The sequence below is a fragment of the Saccostrea cucullata genome, unplaced genomic scaffold, assembly GCF_032062105.1.
Source record: "Saccostrea cucullata isolate Sc308-1 unplaced genomic scaffold, CSIRO_AGI_Scuc_v1 ctg573, whole genome shotgun sequence".
Lineage (NCBI taxonomy): Eukaryota > Metazoa > Mollusca > Bivalvia > Ostreida > Ostreidae > Saccostrea > Saccostrea cuccullata.
The window spans coordinates 92,327-113,736 of NW_026921228.1; the positions used below are offsets into that span (position 1 = coordinate 92,327).

The 21,410-nt window shown below is 33.1% G+C and overlaps 2 protein-coding genes across 4 annotated transcripts in view; one reads left to right on the forward strand and one right to left on the reverse strand.

The window, feature by feature from the left end:
• Positions 1-15,304, reverse strand: part of LOC134259514 (stromal interaction molecule 1-like) — a 41,233-nt gene extending 25,929 nt beyond the window's left edge. For 2 of the 3 annotated variants that reach the window (XM_062742100.1, XM_062742099.1), the window contains exons 1-4: positions 14,962-15,303; positions 7,202-7,323; positions 5,557-5,674; positions 2,068-2,179 (exon numbers count right to left, since the gene is read on the reverse strand). In XM_062742100.1, the coding sequence (XP_062598084.1) occupies positions 2,068-2,179; positions 5,557-5,674; positions 7,202-7,323; positions 14,962-15,133 (524 nt within the window). In that variant the 5' untranslated portion in view covers positions 15,134-15,303. Of the gene's footprint in view, positions 1-2,067; positions 2,180-5,556; positions 5,675-7,201; positions 7,324-14,961 lie in introns of all 3 variants that reach the window. The other variant, XM_062742098.1, reaches the window with a different exon arrangement.
• A 264-nt stretch (positions 15,305-15,568) lies between these two features.
• On the forward strand, positions 15,569-21,257 carry LOC134259516 (steroid receptor RNA activator 1-like). Its single transcript, XM_062742101.1, has 6 exons — positions 15,569-15,600; positions 16,277-16,426; positions 17,047-17,414; positions 17,576-17,678; positions 17,902-17,972; positions 18,707-21,257. Exons 1-6 carry the CDS (start codon positions 15,582-15,584, stop codon positions 18,983-18,985), a joined length of 990 nt encoding a protein of 329 aa, XP_062598085.1. The 5' UTR covers positions 15,569-15,581; the 3' UTR covers positions 18,986-21,257.
• The last annotated feature ends 153 nt before the right edge of the window (positions 21,258-21,410 follow it).

Consider the following 21,410-nt stretch of genomic DNA (forward strand, 5'->3'; position numbering starts at 1 on the left):
CCGGCCCGGGTTTGCTTACCTAATTTTACCAACACTCTTAGCGAACACCCCTGCCACCTAGCGTTATAATGCGGCACTAAATTCGGACAACTTGTATTCGTCTTCATTGAATATGCTTCATTGTTTGCGTGATTGAGTTAACGTTCGTAATAGTTATAATCATTTAAGAAACTGTATCAATTTAAAAGAAAGTAAAATGAATTTACAAGAATAAAGTAACATAGAAGTAAGGGCAAAATGAAGAAGGATAAAAGTCAAAGTGAAATGTAATGAAGACGAATATGAAAACAATAAAGTGACATATAATTACAATAATAACAAAGCATAAAGAAGTAGGCAGAATAAGAATAAAAGCAAGATACATAGACTTTTGGCGGTAATTCCCTTCCATACAAGTTTGGTTGAAATTGGCCCTGTGACAAATTTGAAAATGATTGGCCAAGGAGTTTTTGAATTATGGCCCATATTCTAAAAAGTTAACGCACACTGCACGACGCACACCGCACAAATGGCCATAGCATTAAAGGCTCAGAAGAGCTAAAAAGGACAAACAAATAGTTACGCTGAAATTTATTGATGAACAAGCTAGTCTAGGGTCCTTTGGTTTCTTCCTTGGGTGACATTCAGAATAATGCAGTTTTAAAATTAAAATTTAAGTGATGGCATATACAAGTAGTAAAAGTCACAAAAAAGTCAGGGCCTTGTTAAATTTCCAAAATTCCTCAATTTTTGGTGTATTTTTCCACATTCATAAAATATCAAATTTTAAAGTACAGCATATCTATTTATAGCTTCAGACAACCTGCCAGCAGTACCAGCTTAAATAAAGCAATCTGTGAAATCTTGAATTCTTTTAAATATTTTAAGCACAATTACAAGATACAAAATTGAATTGGACTAATTAAATGTAGTCTTGTTTGATATAATGCTTTTTATATTCCAAACAAATACATTTTCTGAAAAATTCAATGAAAAAAAAAACAAGTTTGGAAGTTTGGATAATGATTCTAATATTCATCTTATTATGACCTCTGTGTGAATGTTATAATTCATTACGACACTGCACTGAGTTTGGAAGTGTCATTCATCTTAGAAACTAAGCAAATTCTCACAATATTAGCTACATTTTTTTTTTACTGACAGCCAGTCACACAATGCTCTCTGTCTTATATTTGCCACACATACCAATGTTTGCTGGAATAAATCCAAAACTGAAATATGACTGCCCTATACGCCAAAGGCATCATAGACAGTAAGTAAGAAAGTAAGAACCAACCTATTATCCAAGAAAGACAAAAATACAACTTAATATACTGTACCTATATTTATCACTAATCCACCAATTTCATGCAATTAAAAAATTGAAATTATTACAAATTGCTGCTACCATTTTTGTACTCAAATTTTAGGAAAAAAACAATGTTTCAAAGTTTTCCCTAGAAATATACTTGTAACTCAATTTTATAATCTACAGTACAAAAATAGCATGGACATGACACATGAAATACAAAGTTACAAAGTTCATGTACATGTTTTTGAATTTGTAAACATGTTTGGTTATATTTAGCGTGACTTTATTGCTAGGCAAAAGAAACCTTTGATATGGAAACCGATAGTATGTTTTAGTAAATGTCATTGATGCATGAAACAAAATACTAGAAGGATGGTCAGCAACTTAAAAAACAAAACAATTCACCATGCACTTGGGCAGCAAAATCATAAGGTACCATGGTATATACTGTAAATTGATTGATTGGGACACAAACCTACCTACCGACTTTTGCCATGGCTCCAAGTAATTAATACTCTACCAAAATAAAACTGTATAGCTAAAAACTTTGGTTTCTTGTAGAAACTTTCATTATTAGTATTAAATATGCTACTGATTTATTGTACACTGGGCTAAATTTTCACATGTAATGTACAAGTGTACATACACAAACATATTACAATCCTGATCCTGATCTATACAAACTGTTGACTTTAATTTTACAGTACTTTTACCTTCACATCAGATTAAGATAAAAATGTGACGGTAACTTTAAACTTTCTGGCGTACGTGGTTACCTTGGTAACATGGTGCCATCAATCTTGGCCTGCTGGAAAGTGGACACATATTGACCAAGCTCTACGTGTTTTGCTAGCCACTCTGTGACCTCCTCTATAGTCCAGTTGTAAACTGTCAAAAGTAAAACATCAGATGTAATGGTCAGTTGACGCAAGTACAATTCATAGTTTTGCACAAACTAGCAAATGTGTCATTGTCAAGACCTAACTTAAAGATTTTTTTTAGATATTTCAAGGAGTTATCTCCCTTCTATGGGATCTCCAAAAAAATTTTACAACTAGAAAAAAATCTTTTATTTCAAGCGACATGGTTTACATGTACAAATCTAAGTAGTATAACAGATGACAACACAGATCCAAATCATCATAATTTTTTGTTCAATTTACACAATTTGTTCAAGTTACAAGTTTACAGAATATATTTTAGTTAAATGGGGCAATGTGCATAGTTATTTATATGAGAAGACCACAAGCAGGGTAACATAAACAAGTCAACAAAGATATTTGTGATTCATAACTCCTAAAATTCTTACTTTTTTCAGTTCAAATAAGTCAAGTGTTTATTTATGAATAATTGATGAGATATACCTGGAGTGAATAATATATATGTATGAGAAATTTACTTGGCTATGTGTGAATCTATCAATGAATCACACCGCTTGCTTCTAGAGTAATCTTGAAAATCTGATGTGTCGTACTAAGAATTTTTTTTGTTACAATATTGATGCATTTTGTCACTTGGCTAGATCAAATGATGTTTCCAATCCATAAAATTAGTCCAAATTCTGAAGTTTATTGATTCTAACAGATATATAATCTCTACTTGTCTTGCGATTGACACTCTTTTCCCTCTGTCATTTCGTAATAATATCACACTTTCTTCACAAAGTATTAAAAACGTGATCTGTTTTCAGGGTGCATAACACTTTTCAGAGATTTTAAAGCTTTGATGAACGAGTATATTTGACTTGACTAAATCAATATCTCATTCCATTTCCATCTAGATAAAATCCATATATGTTTGTATTACTTGATTTGTTTTGAAATATGATGCATTAAAGACACTATGAATTAATTATTCCTACCAAAATCTGCCTATAAACTGAAATTCTCTTATTTTAAGAATTATCCACTTTTTACTATTTTGTAAAAGTTTTCAAAAACTTACTACTTTATCAAAACAAGTATGTGTTTTTCACTATTATCAACAAATTTTAGAGAGCAATTTTTAGCAAATAACAAAGGTCACAGAATTGTCCTTGAAAAATTTAAAAGAACTTGATAAGTGGAGTAGGCATACCAAATATGGTCTTATCTTTACGGTACAGTAGTTTTCTGAAAGTTCGAAAAAAGCTATTTTAAGAAAATAGGTCACAGTCAAGGTCACAAGGTCATTGAACTAGGTTTCAGTTGAAAGTGAATTTTGAGTATGCATACCAAATATGAAGTCTCTATCTTTCACATTCAAAAGTTATGGCAAAGGTTAATGTTGACAACAGACAGCAAAAAATAAACAGACAGACAGGCAAAAAAATAACATGCATCATAAATTTGGGTGCATAAAAATGACAAAAAATAAATGGTTTGTTTTTCACGTTTTCTAGTCTTTGAATGATAACGAATTTCATACTGGAGAGTGCAAAAAATTAAATTTCACAAAGTAAAGATACTGTAAATGTCAATATTTGAGTAATTTGAAACAAGAACATATGATTGTGTGGGTTATTTCTATAATACTGGGATTGTATGTTATTAAAACTGAATATATCTAAAAGCATTGGTGCACATGCAGGGTGATGAGAAAGCTTTCTTATAATAATTTTTTTTCATTTTTTACCCCTACAATTTAATTTTCATATTTTAGAGGGTCTAATTTGACTAGCTTTAACAGTTTACACCACGCAAAAAAGAAACATACATCATACAGTAAGAAACATGTTTGAAAAAGCTCTAGTTGGCAATTGCAATGTTTATGAAATCATGATTTGCATCTTAAAACTTTTAGTTCAAATTGATACAGTTTTCCTTCTAAAAACATCAGTCAGCAATGTTTATCAAATCGTGATTTGCATCTTAATAGCAACTCTCATTTTAAATGCCCATGTAAAGATCTATATTCTACATACATTGTAATTGATTTGACTCACTTCAGGTGGTTTCCTAAGTTACAGCTTTCCATTATCAAGTTCTCTATTTTAACTTGTGGAGGCGAAAAATTTAACCTTGGGATTAATTTTCATTTAATATGCAATGACGTGTTTGTTTCCCTTGAATAATACAAATACTCTGTACTGTGCATGCCTCATATAGATAATTCCCTATATATAATGTATTCAATTAAATAATGGCTTAATAAATTACATTGGGCATCCAAAAATAACCTCCTATATCCAGCCTTCCCTATTAATGAATGATTTTACTATGGGAAATTTCCTCATTTACATTTCCATTGTAAGATAAAAGAATTTCAAGTTTAGGGAAGGTAGCAGTATTCCAATGGCTGATTCCCATTTGTTTAATCCCTCTGGGCTGTCAAGTGCACACAATATACACATACTTTTAAACATGTTCACTAAGTTACTCTATATTACTACTTTACATCATGAGTTTGTGCCCCTAGCTACATAGTATTAGCGCTTCATGTCTACTATCTGTTTGAGTATAAATTCATTACCCAGTATTGGTGTTGTACATATACCCCTATTAGCCTAGTACTGAATATTTACCCTTTATCTGAGTATATTTTTATTATCAGTGCTATACATATACTATACATATATATACTATACATATACCCCTACATACACAAAATCAGTACTAAACATGTGCCTATAAGACTGTATTAGTTCTGTAGTTACAAAGTATAAATACTAAATGTGCACTTTGTTTCCCAAAATCAGAACTGTACACTACATGAACTGTACCTCTGTACTGTATATACATGTATTATCGCCGCTGAAAAAGCTTCCTTGTTTTGCAGAATCAACAACGAGCATGCTCTGTTATTCATTATATGGTATCAGCACTGAACTTTCAGTATCAGTACTGCCTGAATATACTCCCTAAGTAATTACTCAGTACTGAATAGGCTTCTTTACATTTAGCTATACAATGTCAATACTAATGAGCATGCTGCCAAAGTGATTTCTTAGTTTACTGACTTAAAGACCATAAACTGAAAACATGCTTCAGTCAAAATTTCAAAAAATTTAACTTCTGAAATAATTTTTATATCCAATCAAAATAATCGCATATTTTAAATTGAATAATATATGGAATTCTTAAAACTTGAAAGGTACAAAAAAAAACCTCAAGGTATTCAGAATGAAAATTTGGACTCAAGTCTGTTCTTAGTTTATGGGTCACTTGTGGCCTGAACATGCTTTCTTTATAGCTACACAGCCATTAGTACTGAACATATGTACTATCAGCACTACTTCCTTCTAAATCTCTTGTCAAACCTATCCCGGCTGTCACCGTTTAGCGTACCTTGTGACTTCTTCCAAGCATGCCACAAATCCTCCACACTTATTAACTTATCGTTGCCATGGAAAATCGACAGCCTCTCATTTGACCCATCTTTGTACTGAAGTTCATCTCTCATAAACTGAAAAATAATAATCAATGCTTTATTTGAATGAAATACTAATCCTGGTATACAATTTTTTATTTCAGTAGAAAAATCTGCATGAAATATTAGCATAAGACAAAAGGAAAAAAATCCAATTGATAAAACTTATGTTTGTAATAAAATGAATTGCATGACAGCTTTGTAAGCCACAGATGGAAATGTAATAGTCTTTGCATGATGAATGAAGCAAAGTCGTCAAGATAAGATGACACCACTGACATCTTACTTCACTGAAAAACCCATGACATGAAAACCAATACAAATGTGACTTGAGAGTTCCTCTGTAATAATGTACTTTCATACAGCTGTGAAATGCTAGACTTATGCTATACAGGTCCATCTACCATAAGTCACCAGGTAAAGTGTTCCATGTCAGTTTTGTGGCACCTGGTCTTAGTTTATGTGTTTCTGGTCAGTACAGGTGTGTCATTTTGTACCTGGACTTTGTAAACAAGGTGTTTTAATACACACAGAAAGTTCTACAACTCTGTCTCTGATGTAGCAAGGGTGACAAATGTCACCACCTAAATATTAATCAAAGTTGGCCACACATGCAGTGTAACTAACTGCTCAATTATCAGTTGTTTATTCAAGTTACATGACTGAGTTTCTAAAGAATTCTTAGTTTTACTGGATGTTATATATATCATTGTCCATTAGATTTATAGTCACAGTATATATGCACTGATTACAGTGGAAACATGTGTTAATAAAATGCCAGTAAATGTAATATGTTTTTGGCACTTAGTCTGATCTGATGCATAGGAGCCAATGCTAAGATAGATTTATCTCATAACGCAGGCAATAAGGAACAAAGAAGAAAAACAGGGCTGAAAGCAAATGACTGGTCAAGCCAAGAACGCATCCCAAAGTGACCTTGGTTAATTCCTTCTAACCCGACCAGAGAATGGTCAAGGTCTTTCATAACGTGCATTCTTGGTGCAATATCTAGATATCGGTGTTGCATAAAACTAACACCTCGTGAAGCTGTGTACTTTAGATGCTAGAGATCTACCTCTGTAAGTTCTAACCCTGGGGGCTAGTGTAATTAAAGTTTCCTGATAAGAATCACATTTGACATATGAAGTGTACAGGTAAATGCTTTCAAAATACTCTGTGGGTATAGCTGTAAGCTTTCTGTGTCCCACAATGAGATCTTTTGTTTATTCAAAAAAAAAATTTCACCTGAACTAAACCCATGTTTAAACCGATCTGCCAGGTCGGTCATTATATGTCAACAACCCAGTGCCCTAAAGACTTTTATAAGTTTGAGATATCAGCTACCAAGTAAGGATCAAATTAGTTGTAATGGGATAAGAATGGCTTTGGTCAGAAAAACAAACATAGCTCTAGTGTGATAAATCAGTTTGAAGTTCTTGGCTTCCTATTGGTCCCTTGAGCCTTCTTCAGTGTGATCTGATTGGTCTATACAGAATTTTTTTTATGTTATACACGATTTTTTGAGAACCACTGCATGACTTTTCCTGGTGTGTCATAACATACCTCATCGCTCTCTAACTGGTCAACATTGCCATTTTGATCGTCATCTATGAGGCGATGGATTTCATAGACAGCTTCGAGACTTATGTTGTCTCTCTTGCACACAATGTCCTTCTCATCGCAAACTGAAAAAAACAAAACAATGTGCACAATAAAATGTGAGACTTAGTAAAACTGCACCATATAATTCGAAATTCATATTTTATCTAGAAAGTTTGTCTTGCTAATTTTGTTATAAAAAGCAAAGCAAAATATTAACATGCCATTTAATTACCACACAGCAAATGCATTGCAATTATGCAGTTGTTGAATTAATAGCCTTTGTTACCTGTCTTGGCTTTTTTCTTACCTTTGCAGTATATATCTAATTATATGACCATCCTTTAAAATCTCTTATCATATATTTTTTTAATAATATGTTAAAGTATATGTACCATGTTAGCAGACATGAATCAGAAAAAAGCAATATGCACCAACAACATTTAGGATATTGAGTGTTTATTATAATATGTTTTATGAAAAAAAGAGGGGGTTCTTATAAGGACAAGGACATTTCTAATTCTTAGAAAATCTTCATTTTACTGCAACATACAGTGTAGCTCAGTAAAGTACACAGACCATATACCGTTATATATAAGGAAAATGTAAGGGTCAGAGCACTTACTGATCAGACTCATATTAAAAATTACCCTTTTGTACTAATGTACACAATAATAACATGCTTGGTGAGTTCATTTTCCTATTTTTATTAAACATGTATACATTTAATCTTCATCCACATTAAATTGGAGGAAAACTGTATTACATCTCTGTATCTGACATATCTCGTTAATTAGCATCCCCAGACTTAGCTCAGCTGATCAACGTTTACAATCAAGCAATCAATAGGAACAGCTGATCAGCTGACTGAGTCGCTTTATACAGGACAGGTTGATGGAGAAGTTTGTAAACTAACAAATGACTTAGGTAAACATGTCTAGTCTGTGAATCTCGGGTATAGTAGTTCACTATGGGCTTTAAGGTGGTTTGTCACTCTTGAGAGGAATTATAAAATAGAACAGCTGTAACATACATGTGATTTGTTTGTGGCATTCACTGGGGAATGAAAAATATATAATGATGTAAAAATGTTTACATTCATTCATGATATTGGAATGTGACAATGATATGTACAGAAAACATGATTGATCTCAACAATAAATTTTGGGTCCCAAATCATTTATAACTATAAAACAGAATACTGAATGAATTACAATACACAAAAAATAAATTTTATCATATATACATTGGCTAGAAAAGAGAGAAAAGAAACTTGGAATTTTTCAGTGTCACAATAATTTGGGACATTATAATTACAGTGTCAGAACTACAAAGTTAAAAAAAATATATATACTTTGAAGCAGATATTGTTATTCAGTGTACTGTATAAAATAAAAATACACAAAGTACAGGATATGATTCAGGATCTTTGTTCCCCAGTAGAAAAAAAAATGAATAAACATGTACATGCATCAACATTTAGTCACTTTTCCTAGCACTAAGAGGAGGTTTGTTGTACATGCCAAAGTACTCCTTACAATAAAACTTGGTGTTGGCCATAGATACCAAGAATAATTGACATATTTGCCTTAGTATGTATCTATCAGATGCAACCACCTAGCCATGAAAAGATCAAGCACCTCTTCCATACAATCATCATGGGATACCCACGGGTGATCTCTATGGAAGGGAATTACCGCCAAAAGTCTATGTATCTTGCTTTTATTCTTATTCTGACTACTTCTTTATGCTTTGTTATTATTGTAATTATATGTCACTTTATTGTTTTCATATTCGTCTTTATTACATTTCACTTTGACTTAAATCCTTCTTCATTTTGCCCTTACTTCTATGTTGCTTTATTCTTGTAAATTCATTTTACTTTCTTTTAAATTGATACAGTTTCTTAAATGATTATCTCTATTACGAACGTAAATTCAATCACACAAAGAAAAGCATATTCAATGAAGACGAATACAAGTTGTCAAAATTTAGTGCCGCATTATAACGCTAGGTGGCAGGGGTGTTCGCTACGAGCGTTGGTAAAACTAGGTAAGCAAACCCGGGCCGGGGTAATTCGAGATTTTTCAATTTTTATCAATCGAACTTTGAAGATATCAGCTACCAATATGGACTCCATATTTATTTTCTTTGGGCACACAGGAATGGCTTTTTCAGATATAACTTTATATAACACTGAATATGTCATGAAGGGCCGACCCACTTTTTGTAAGGGTAAGGGTCAAATAAGGTTAATGTAGTATAGTAGGGAAAAATTTAAATTTGATACTATAGAAGAAGTTGAATTTAAAAACCCACCCCCGCCCCCATAGGATTTCAATGGTGTGACAAAGTGAAGGTCATCGCTCTCTAACTGGTCAACATTGAAATATTTTTTAGACCTTCAAAAAAAAACTTGACAAGCCAATAAAAAAAAGGAATGTCCACTGTCCTAACACAAAAATCCTATTTCGTGGAGGAGGGGGGGGGAACTTCAGTGCCAATTTTCTCTTGCAAAACACACCACTTTCCCCATTTTAAACCTATACTGCATCGTGTCCATGGAAAAAAACAGCAATGTTCAATCTATACTTGTCTATCAAGAAAATGTGAGACTTAGTCCCCCTCCCCGGTTCCGACGCCTGTGTATTTTCAAGTTTGGACAATTTCCTTGTTCTCTCGCCTGAAAAAATATAACTCTATTAAAGTTATTTGTTGGATAATTGATTTCCAGTTCAATTGATATAAAAATGTTAAAAATATTTTGATACTAGTTACCCCTTATAAATGAAGTTGTTTTTCAGGACCTTCCATAACTGAACTTTATTTCACGACAAATAGTAACTGCTCATGCGTGTGATTCTAGGGATGGGGCTTTGCAAAGGAGTGAGGAGCGTTTGGGTAGGCGAATATACCAGGCTACACCCCATGCATATAGAAACTCCTTTCTTTTCTGCTATAATATTTTATATTGAAATATACTTTTCAATAAAGAAAAGAAATATATGTACGCACCGTATTTTACATCAGCCAGGAGAGCTAAAAAAATCTTAAAACTTGGAAATTCTATTTGGTGGTGTTGAAAATTGACTTTTTTCAGTACCAAATATTTTCACTAAGTACATGACTTTTAAAATATAAATTGACTATTAGTGCTGCAACAAAAAGTGTAAAGGACATTAGCCTTTCTGAACTTTGCCAGTAGTAAAAAGTCTGTTACGTTTAAGAAAATGTTTATGGCCACCCTCCCCTCTACCGGTGCATAGCTCAGAAATTTTTTTTCAGGCCATATACCCATTATATATAAGGAAAATGTTGGGGGTGGGGGTGGGGGTGGGGGGTGTAGTCTATGACTTCTATTGCATCAAATCCTTCACTTTTCATTCCCATTTCACACATATTCATGTTTACCGGGGGGGGGGGGGTCCAAGGTAATTTTTTATTTTTAGTATATACATTTCTTAACCTTGTAAATTTAATCTTCATCCACATTAAATCCGCGCATGCGGTGAAACTTACCCCATAGGAGGTTGTACTGTCAGTATATATATTGAGACTTAGGGGTGTGATTGTACATTGTATAACGTCCCTTTAAATTGGAGAATTTTTAATCAAATGGAGAAGCCACCTCTTGACGGTGGAGAGCTGCAAATTTGTCCTATATACCCGGCACTTATAGCCATTGAGCAGTGAGGGATCTTTTGTCGGGCCAGCACCTACTGCGATACGGGACCTCGGATAATGTCTAGATCTCATCCGGAGGACCGAACTCCACGTCCCATAGTGGGACTATGATTCGAACCCACGACGTATTGTCGACTCCTTACTACTGTGTTTCGTGACTCTAGAGCAGACGCCGTAACCACAGTGCCACGCGGGCGACTGCACCGCGGGGGGGGGGGGGGATTTGGGAGGCTGCATCCAGGGGGGGAAGGAAGTCATTATCCATATAAATGATTAAAATGATTTAATTATTAACCACTATTAAAATGATATCATTTAAACATTTATTCATATAGGACGGATAACTTTTCTTCAAAAACTGAAAACGTTAGTATATAAACATTGTTTAACGATTAAAAAAAACTATTCGGGGGAGGGGTTGCTATACACAAAACGAATTGCTATATATACGATATTTCCCACGGAAGAGAGATATATTAAAACCTCCCCGGGGGAAGTCTGGAATTTTTCGAAGGAAGCATCACTATATAGTCAGTCTTCCATGAAATAATCCCATCTTTCGAGGGAATGGCATTATCGGGTACATACCTGAACTTATAAAAACATCATTTGAAAATTTAAGTTCGATTGATAAAGTATTAAGGCAGAAAATTGAAAAATACACATAACCCCGGGCCGGGTATGATTCTAGTTTTACCAACGCTCGTAGCGAACACCCCTGCCACCTAGCGTTATAATGCGGCACTAAATTTTGACAACCTGTATTCGTCTTCATTGAATATGCTTCATTCTTCATGTTCTTTATGTGATTGAATTCATGTTTGTAATAGAGATAATCATTTAAGAAACTGTATCAATTTAAAAGAAAGTAAAATGAATTTACAAGAATAAAGCAACATAGAAGTAAGGGCAAAATGAAGAAGGATAAAAGTCAAAGTGAAATGTAATAAAGACGAATATGAAAACAATAAAGTGACATATAATTACAATAATAACAAAGCATAAAGAAGTAGTCAGAATAAGAATAAAAGCAAGATACATAGACTTTTGGCGGTAATTCCCTTCCATAGATCTCATCACTGTAAGACTGACTGCGAGTTTCCAACAATGCTATATATGATATGACTTTTAAAGTCTATTCAATCAATGCCAGTATTTTTATCATCTTGAGAGATATCAAAGAGGACAAAAGTACATTTGAATAAAAATTGCAATAATGCAAGTGTTCTTCTCCTCTTAAAATGCCCTAAGCTCCTTGGACCCTATATAACTAAGGTGAATATTAAAACTGCATGTAGATTATATGGACAGTGCATCTTTAATTTAATGAAAACAATTCCTATAAACATATATTTCTAACCTACAAACATGAAAATGATACGGAAAATAAAATTAACTTCCTGATACATTTGAAGCAATTAATTCTACAGAATCCCATTGCTTATTGCTTTCTGAATTTAACATAATCTGTCATCTAAATTCCAATATACAGGTAACTATATCTACCTGTCCCCTACAAAGTCCAATAAAGAAGGCATTGTTGGTTACTTGTGTATCAACATTTAACCCTGTGTAGATCTTACTGAAACACTCAGCAAAGCAATAAAGGTTCCTCATAAATATTAAAATCAAACACTAGAACACATCCATTTCCATACCTCCTCTTCACAATATTATTTCATGTCTACATGAGCAAGCATGTTGCTTGGTTCTGAACACTCTAAAATACAAGTTTTCAATCTAGCTGTTAGAACAAGTCTCTGTCATTTATATAGAAATCAATTATACCTTCCTCTTTTTGTTGTAATTTTCTTGTACAATTTTTCTTGTGAATCTTCTATTTCAGTTTTCTTTTTCATTAACAAACCCTCTGAAGTCTGTTGTTTTTAAAGTAGAAAGTTGATAAATCTGTCTATTTCAATATTGCCTTTACTTTATATAATGAACAGTGGAAATCTATGATTGAAGTTAGAAGTCAATTAAGAATCCCAGAAAATATTAATTAGCCTTGCTCATGCATGCCAAATTACCAATATTTGATTTTTGCTAGTCTATTAGTATTTCTTTCTCATAGTCATACAGGTATTTATATTATACCATATAAGTGGAAATTTTAGCAAAGATGCAAATTTAGCGTTTTGTCCTAAAAAATAGTGTTTTATTTTTAGAGAGATGCAATTTTAAAATGTTTACTAGAGAAGCTATTACAAAGTAAATGCAATTAATTTTTAGCGATATGAAATTTTAGCAATCTCAACACCCTTGCTAATAATGCCAAAATTAAATCTGTGTTAAAAATTCTGCTTATACGGTATAAATGTTAACTATAACAGGTAATCCTAAAGAAAAATGCACTGGCTGATTCCTCTGAGGACCACCTGTCTTCTAGCAATAGTTGGACTATCTAGATATGTGAACTCATTAAACCTGACAAAAGCAGCTAATAATGCCACAAAAGCAATAATGAATACAATCCCCGACTCCAAAACATAGTAAATTCATTACCATACACCCTCTTATCTGAGGATAATGCTGTGAAATTAACATGTACCTTTAAATATCAACAAAATGCAAAAGATATACGATAAACTGAACCCGAGTTACAAACAAATCAATATGAAACAAAGCCCCTGATTTAGAAACAGTGTGTCGACCACACCAACCTGCACACGCAAACATGCAAGATTCACGTAGGTCTGAATTTGCATAATTTTTTTTTTAAAAACCAGGCAACAAGATACTGTCAATACCATTAATTGATCGCATTATGTGTACAAATGCCATCAGTTCAGTAGCATTAATTGGAAATGTAAACAAGTAATTAACGAGTTGTAAATCTGTCCAGGTTGTCTGCTAGTGTGTGGCCATCAAAAGAGATCAAACATCATCAAAGCTGTTCCCAGGTTTTACAGGGGCCCAATCTGTGCATGTCAGGCAAGCTATGGAATCATGACAAAATTTCAAACTAAACCATAAAAACAATCCTCTTATCTCTCCTCCTGATTTTGATTTTCAACACAGATTGATTTGTATAGCTCCCTCATGTTAAAATACTGACTCCTCCCAATTTATAGGGCTTATATAATCTAATATATTGCAGAGAGACAATGTACAAAGTGCTCATGTGATTTTGTATATTTATAAAGATATATATTTATTATTTACCAAACATATAGTTTTGTATTGCATTGTCAGAATGCCATCTTTCATTGGTTAATGTAAACAATAGAGTGCATCGTTACTAGTTTATGTGAAAATCAACATAGTTTATACTTTCTCAACAGCTTATACAGAACTTGTGTATTTACTTATCAAATCTGTCTTATTCATGTTATTGAAGTTGCTGAAAATAACCAATTCAATCAGTTAAAGTCTACAAGAATCTTCTAACTTTCACTTTCCATGTACTACAGGTAGTGCACACAGGTAGGATATGGGACAGATGGTGTGACATTAATTACTAAATATTCCCAGATGTTACTAATTGTTAAGTAATTTGTAAATGTTCAAAAATATGTCAGTAGTTTTGAGAATGTGAGATAACACTGCATGTTATTACAATAATGAATGTAATGATATATGTCAGAATGTATATATTATATAACTGCCAAACAGGAGTTGAAGAAGTGAAAATGTAGGAAAAGGAAAAGTGAAAATAGGATAAGGATTTTGAATACCATGACTGATACTTTAAGATTCGCACACTGTGATAATGCGATAAACACACATGGTTTTAATTTACAATGGAAAAACTACAAACCAAAGGACTCAAGTAAATGAAAACAATTTACAACTTTTTTTCTGATTCATGAATGCATCTTATATAGGCTATACTTCAGACAAACTGATAAAAATCAATACACTGTTTTGTTCAACACTTTTTTTTTCTTTGATATATTGATGAGGAGTATATCAATTTATCATCTACACATTGAAAGTTATAAAACTTCTTAAGTAATTGGAACTTCACTGTTTTAACATCATTTACATGTTTAAATTGAAAACAAGTATTGAACAAATTCCCTTATAAATGTTCTTACCGATCGCAAACCGTCCGTCCGAACCGTAGGTCTCAAAGGACTTAAGTGGTTCACTTTTGTTTGTTAAATTAGAGGAGTTACCGAGTGCAGAAAAAGCAACGAACGCACACACTGTCGCATACAAGACAGTTGTCATTTTTAGAAGCAAATATAAATATCGCTCCGTTTTCATGTGGACAAGAAGATGTTTTGAAACCAAATTTCATTATTAATCCAAATAAATAAACAGTATCGCATAATGTTCCGTTAAGACATCATGAATAAACTGTTCCCTTTAAACAAGAGGGTCTTCTTCGCCATCACTTCGATCTTTCGTCACCAAATGGGAAGTCGCAGAGAGTTGTCTATCGTTGATTCTTCGGAATTCCTCTGATTTGTTAGTAACAGGGAATGTTATTTATGTCTCTTATGAAACAGTGTCTTTTTCGGATTTAACCTGCATAAAAAAAGAAAATTACACCTTATATCATTAACTTGCAATAATATTATTTGAATAATGAATGATATCACACGTATTATTATGAATGACTACAGTGAGCAAGGGAGGTAATTTGATAAGCAGAAACTTGCAATTTGTTATCATTTGATTGGTTGATTGATGTAGGTCACATGACAAAAAGATGGCTGCGCCCAGGCCTGGTGAGTTGGCCAGTGTAAAACTGTCTTTTTTGCAAAGAATTCATATATATTGTTGCTGAATTTGTCAATAATTCTGTTTCAAGCTTGACACACTGATAAAAAAAATAGTTTTGAAAGTTATACTTTCATACATCTTTACCAAAAAATATATATATAGTTTTTTTTTATAACCAGAAGAAAATAATATGGTGATGCTATGGCATTTATCTATATTGGGTTTGATTTCAACGAAACAAGATATCAGTTGATAGTCCAGACTTCTCAAAAAGACTATTTCTTAGTAATAATAGTACATAAACCCTATAATGACTTCTCAAATCCAGTTGAAAAAACTTAAATTACTGTTTTATTGAGAAAATGACCTACATCATAGAACATGATTTTTTTTTCTTGTAGTTTGTACAGTATTTTTTTTCTTGGTTATCATCTTTAGTTTTGAAAATCAAAGATTTTAAAATCTAGATCCATTCATTCATTGTACATGTTGTAGTTTGTCCATTAAAAAAAGCAAGCTCTAAAATTTTTATTATACAAGTAAGCATCAGTGTTGAATACACTTGCTAAACACGAGCCAAGATATATTCATTAACATTCCAACAATTATTGCCAGATAATATTTACAGTCAAACCCTAGTTGATTGTGGCGGCAGAACTACATGTGTATTTTTTTCCTCAGGAAACACAGAGAGGGGGTGGAATGATCCTCCTGTTTTTGACTATCAGTCCTCTAGTGTCCTCCAGTCTACACACAAAAGGACAAACCTGAATAAGAGAGTTGCCTACCCTTTATCTAAGAAAGAAGATAAAGCAACAAGTGACAGTTCAGGTATGTTTAATTAGAGGAGAGAAAACACAAAGACTCAGACTGGGTATTTCAATTAGTTATTTGAAATAACTAAAAAAAAAAACTTGAAAGCTATTGATATTTTTAGATTGATACTAAGATGATTAAATGTTAAACCGCAAGTGATTTATTGATCTACAATTCAAACTTCATATCTTAAAGGCCAAGAATGCCAAAGATAAATAAGTAGTGTGTTTTTTATTCCAGCCTGAGAAAAAGCTGTGTAGATAGGGAAAACAATTTATTTTTTATTTTAACATTTTATCTGCAAGCACGCTTGTTGTGTTTTCTTGTGGAAATTGCTATTTATGATTAATTTGTATATGATACACATTTTTTCAAACATGTAAATCAATGAGATTTGGATTCCTCATAGTAAAAAAAAACAGAAACTGTTCACTTCTGGAAGGATATGGGTGGATAAATTTTTCAGGGTCAGTTCATATACTTTAGAGATGGGTTGGGGATTTGAAGCAGAAACACACATTATTTATCTAGGCCTTAACTAGAATACTCTTTTCATGTTGTTAAATGTTCTTGCCTTTGTTTATATTTTAAAGTTAAAAGTTGGAATGTTTCATGTTCACTTATATCTATTTAAGGTACCACATTGAATCCATCAGATGGTCCCCCTGTACTTACTCCAGCATCTCTACATGCTACGTCACTAAATCCTTCTGATGGACCCCCAGTATTTATACCAGGAGTGAACCCCTCCCCAGTGCAGCTTCTGCCACCAGTGCCTACCACCTGTGCCCCTGCCCCAGTTCCTCTCCTAATTCCCGGGATGGTAGTGGCACCATCTGCTGTAACTACAGATGTACCAGAAGCCACAAAGGACAGTTTTGCTGGGTATAGCTGTCTAGAGGAGGCTGTGGAGGGACTGAAGCTCCAGAGTCCTACAGAGTTAGTAGATACCATCACAAACTCACTACATGAGGGTCTGGAGAAAGTCAAGTCCTCATTAACAGTAAGGATTAATATTTACCAAAGAATCATAATGCATAAATCTATAAAGTAAAGGAAATTGATTATAAACCTAATTTAATAGTTCCAAAAGTACAGTTTGCTTTTGGCTGTTTAGTGACCATATTGTGAAAACTGTTCTAATTCTACATAAAAATATTTTAGGAGAGGTCTTTTGATGATGTAAAGAAGAAGATCGAAATGTTTGGAGAGTCTTGGGAGAAATTGTCTAACCCTGTGAAATGTAGAATGTGCAGCATGGCAGATGGTACATTAATCTTAGAGAATCTGTTTTGCATAATGCATATACATGTATTAAAGTATAATTTCAACACAAGATTAGCAAACACAAACTCACCTGTTGAATAAATGATTGTATAAATTAATTGAAAAATGCTGCATGGAGCTAGTTTCTTATCATATGGTAAACTGATATTTTGTGTTTTAAATTAACATTCTTCAGTATTTTGTATATTTCATATTTTACACAGCTCTAAAAAAGAACATCTATGATGCAGCATGGTCCATTCATCAGAATCTGATGGTAGACTACACAACAGAGGTGGGTATATTTTTACCTTCCCAAAAGAATGAGAGGGTAATATTAGTTATCCAGGTTCAATCAAGAGTGTACGGGGATTTACCCTGGGTTTTATTCCATACACCCTGAGGCCGAAGGGTGTATGGAATACAACCCGGGGTAAATCCCCGTACACCCTTAATTGGACCTGGATAACAAATTTATTTCCTATGTTCTCAAATAAATTCTTTTTAAACATCAGAGTCTAATCAACTGTGTCTCAACCTACTGATAACTACATACTACAATGCATCGTGACGTCTTGTCATTTGCTTTTCATCAGAGAAAAACTGTGCATTATGACATCACATTTTATTTACCCCCGGCTCAAGTCGGTTGCTCGGAAATTTACACCCGACTCTGTAACCAATCAAATCTCATGTTAGAAGCTATATAGGAACAAATGTTTTTGTCCTTTGTATCTCTCTGTCTGCCCTTTAATAATTTGCTTTATGTTTGAATTATATCAGATAAAATTTCCAAGCTTGGCAGGCATATTCATTTATTTATGTCCTTTGAAAAATACATGTATTACGATTGATTGAACTTGTAAAAGCACCATCGAGTCAGTTGATTTTTTGGAAAATAAATCAAAAATATGAATCATTTGTACGTGTTATTTCTTACTTTAATTTGAGCATATTTAACAACTTTTGTGCAATTCTTTTGTTTAAGTTTGAATGGTGCATTGCATACCCAATTCTGTGAATTTTTAGGTGAATATTTGGATGGTTGGTGTAAAAAAGATCATCCATGAGTTAAAAAATCTCCCAGAACCGTCCCAGGCACCTGCTGAAGATACAGAATCAACTGACAAGAATGACAGTCAAGTGACTCAGTCAGACTCCAATTCTGAGACGGGAACCAGTGTTGATCCTGTACCAGAAAACCAAGGTGTGACAGACAGTGAAACAAACGCACAGGAAGTAGACAAGCAGCCTGACACACAGACAGACAATGATACAGAGGAAAAACCACAAAGCAGCACAGAATAATCTCAATGTGAAAGGTGATAGAGTCACAAAAATATTTGTTTGGGGTCAATGTTTCTGCTGGCTGCTTTCACCCCACTAAAAAAAAGAGTAAAGATGAAAATGTTAGGAAGGAAAGAAAAATATGTAATTTTTGGTGTTGGATAGATAAAAATATGTCATGTAATATCATGATTGGTAAAGGTTCAGAGAAATTGTACATCTGTCATCTGTTTTTGGTAAATATTACAGTACAACACATGTTTTTACAAGAGCTATTTACACAGAAGAAGTATACTAAGTAACAGTTTCAAAAGGAATTTAAAATTTATTTTATACATATGTGTACCATTAGTTGATGCTTATTTTTAATTGTTTTGAGTGGGATCTGAGATCACTTTTTAGTGGCAATACATTGTATTTATCATGTGGTGCTTTTTTCTAGATGAAGTTACTATAATTGTACCAAATACAGGCATTTAAATTTTGGTATCTTGAGTGACATGGGCTTTGTCAACAATATTGCTATCCTGGTCCAGTGTTTGGGCTGTTTTAGTATATATACTATACACTGTATGTGTACTTAAAAAAACTGGCTTCATATTTTAGTGGCTTCCTTGCTGACATTGATTGCACTAATTCATAAATACCACTAGAAGTCTTATATGAATACAATATACTGTGCAGAAGTCTGTGGTGCAAATTCCTGAATACATCAACGACTCAATACCCAGTGATTGGCACTGATTGCACAAAATTTTCAATATGCCAATTTATGTACACAGACAATAAAAAATAAATGATTTGTGAAAACTTTTGTAATGTCAACCTCTCCATGTTGACTACCTACTTATCATATATTCACAGTCCCAACCATAAAATTAACTTGGTATATTTTGAACTTGAGGCAAGTACAGTAATAAACAAAAAGATGAATTGCTAAAAATAGACAACTTACTGACTTTATGTCCATAACATACCAGACCATGTCATTTTTTAACTATGCAACAAAAAAAAAAACAAAAAACAAAAATGGAATGCTGAGTTTAAGCTTTGATTTCTCAGTTATTTTTATATGTTGACATTTTTTCTGAAAGTCGAAGAAATGTTGAGATACTGAAGTTTACCTATATTCCTATAAATGTTTGTACCTTGTGTTATCAAATGAAATGCTTGTTTTGTCTTAATTAGATTTGCACGTTGGGATTTTGTAATTACCAATAGTAACACAAAACTTGAACCAGATAAGTATGTACATGTATATACCGTACCTGATGGAAGATTGAATTTATCTTAATTTTATGTTTAAATGCACACATACTATTTACATATTGCTTAGTCAGCTTCAATATCTAATTGTAATTCTACGGAAATCAAGTTTTGTGTCTTATTCTTATAAATGGCCATCAGTGTATCAATAACGATACATAATTTAATTTTGTTTGTATTCTAGCCTCTCATTGGTTGATTTCCAAAGAGGAACGCAAATTATTTTGTATAATCTGGTTTGGTATGGGGACACACACCCTTGACAACCAGGTGAATCATCTGTATCCATGCAATCCCCTCATTTCCAGCCTCGGGATTCATGGAAAATTCCAGATTTAATAAATGTACCTTTAACTTCAAACAGTAGCTCGATCTTACCTCATGTAAACAAACATTATGACTGCTAGGTCTATGTATCAGTTATTACCTTCCCTTGCTTCAAAATTACTTCCGTTGCTACGGTTGTATTATTGAGTGGCAAATTCGAACTCATAAAAAGCAACACAATTTTACATCCACAGTCGTTTAATTATTCTAAAATTATATTATAAGGAATGACTGTAATTCTTGGCCAAATTATTCGAGTATAACCTGGTTTGGGTCAGTTTACGCTTTTTTCCGCTTTGCGGATTATAAAGCGTAAACTGACCGAAACCAGGTTATATAGAATAGTTTGGCCAAGAATTACAGTCATTAATTTTATATTATTTTGGAATTTAGAATTTGACTTTGGCATTTCAGAGTGAAAACCATGATTGTACATGAATTCAACATTTAAAACTTTTTTTTACATTGTAAAGATTAAGAACACTTTTGCATTTTATACCAAATGTTTTATTCCACACTTTTATTGGTTTACTGGTAGAATTGTATGAGGAGTATGTGATAGAGAATCAAGTGCAATATTGTTTTATTAGATTTGAAGATTGAATTTATTTAAATTACTGACATAAAATGTGCATAGTGGTGTTTATTGTACATGTACATTAACAACGGGTTGTTATGAAATAAAAAAGGTAACAAAAAACATGTTTTCTTTTTCCATATCAGAATTTATTCAGTGGTTTTTAGCTCACCTCAACGAAGTTGGGGGGAGCTTATGTGATACCCTCGGCGTCGGCGTCAGTGTCGGCGTCGGCGTCCCAGGTTAAGGTTAAGTTTTTTGGAGCAGTTTTCTTTT

Excerpts from the sequence above, each read along its gene's own strand:
- LOC134259516 (XM_062742101.1), top strand. Across the intron at positions 17,415-17,575 it reads AAGTCAAGTCCTCATTAACA|GAGAGGTCTTTTGATGATGT; the intron begins GTAAGGATTAAT and ends AAAATATTTTAG. Across the intron at positions 17,973-18,706 it reads TGGTAGACTACACAACAGAG|GTGAATATTTGGATGGTTGG; the intron begins GTGGGTATATTT and ends GTGAATTTTTAG.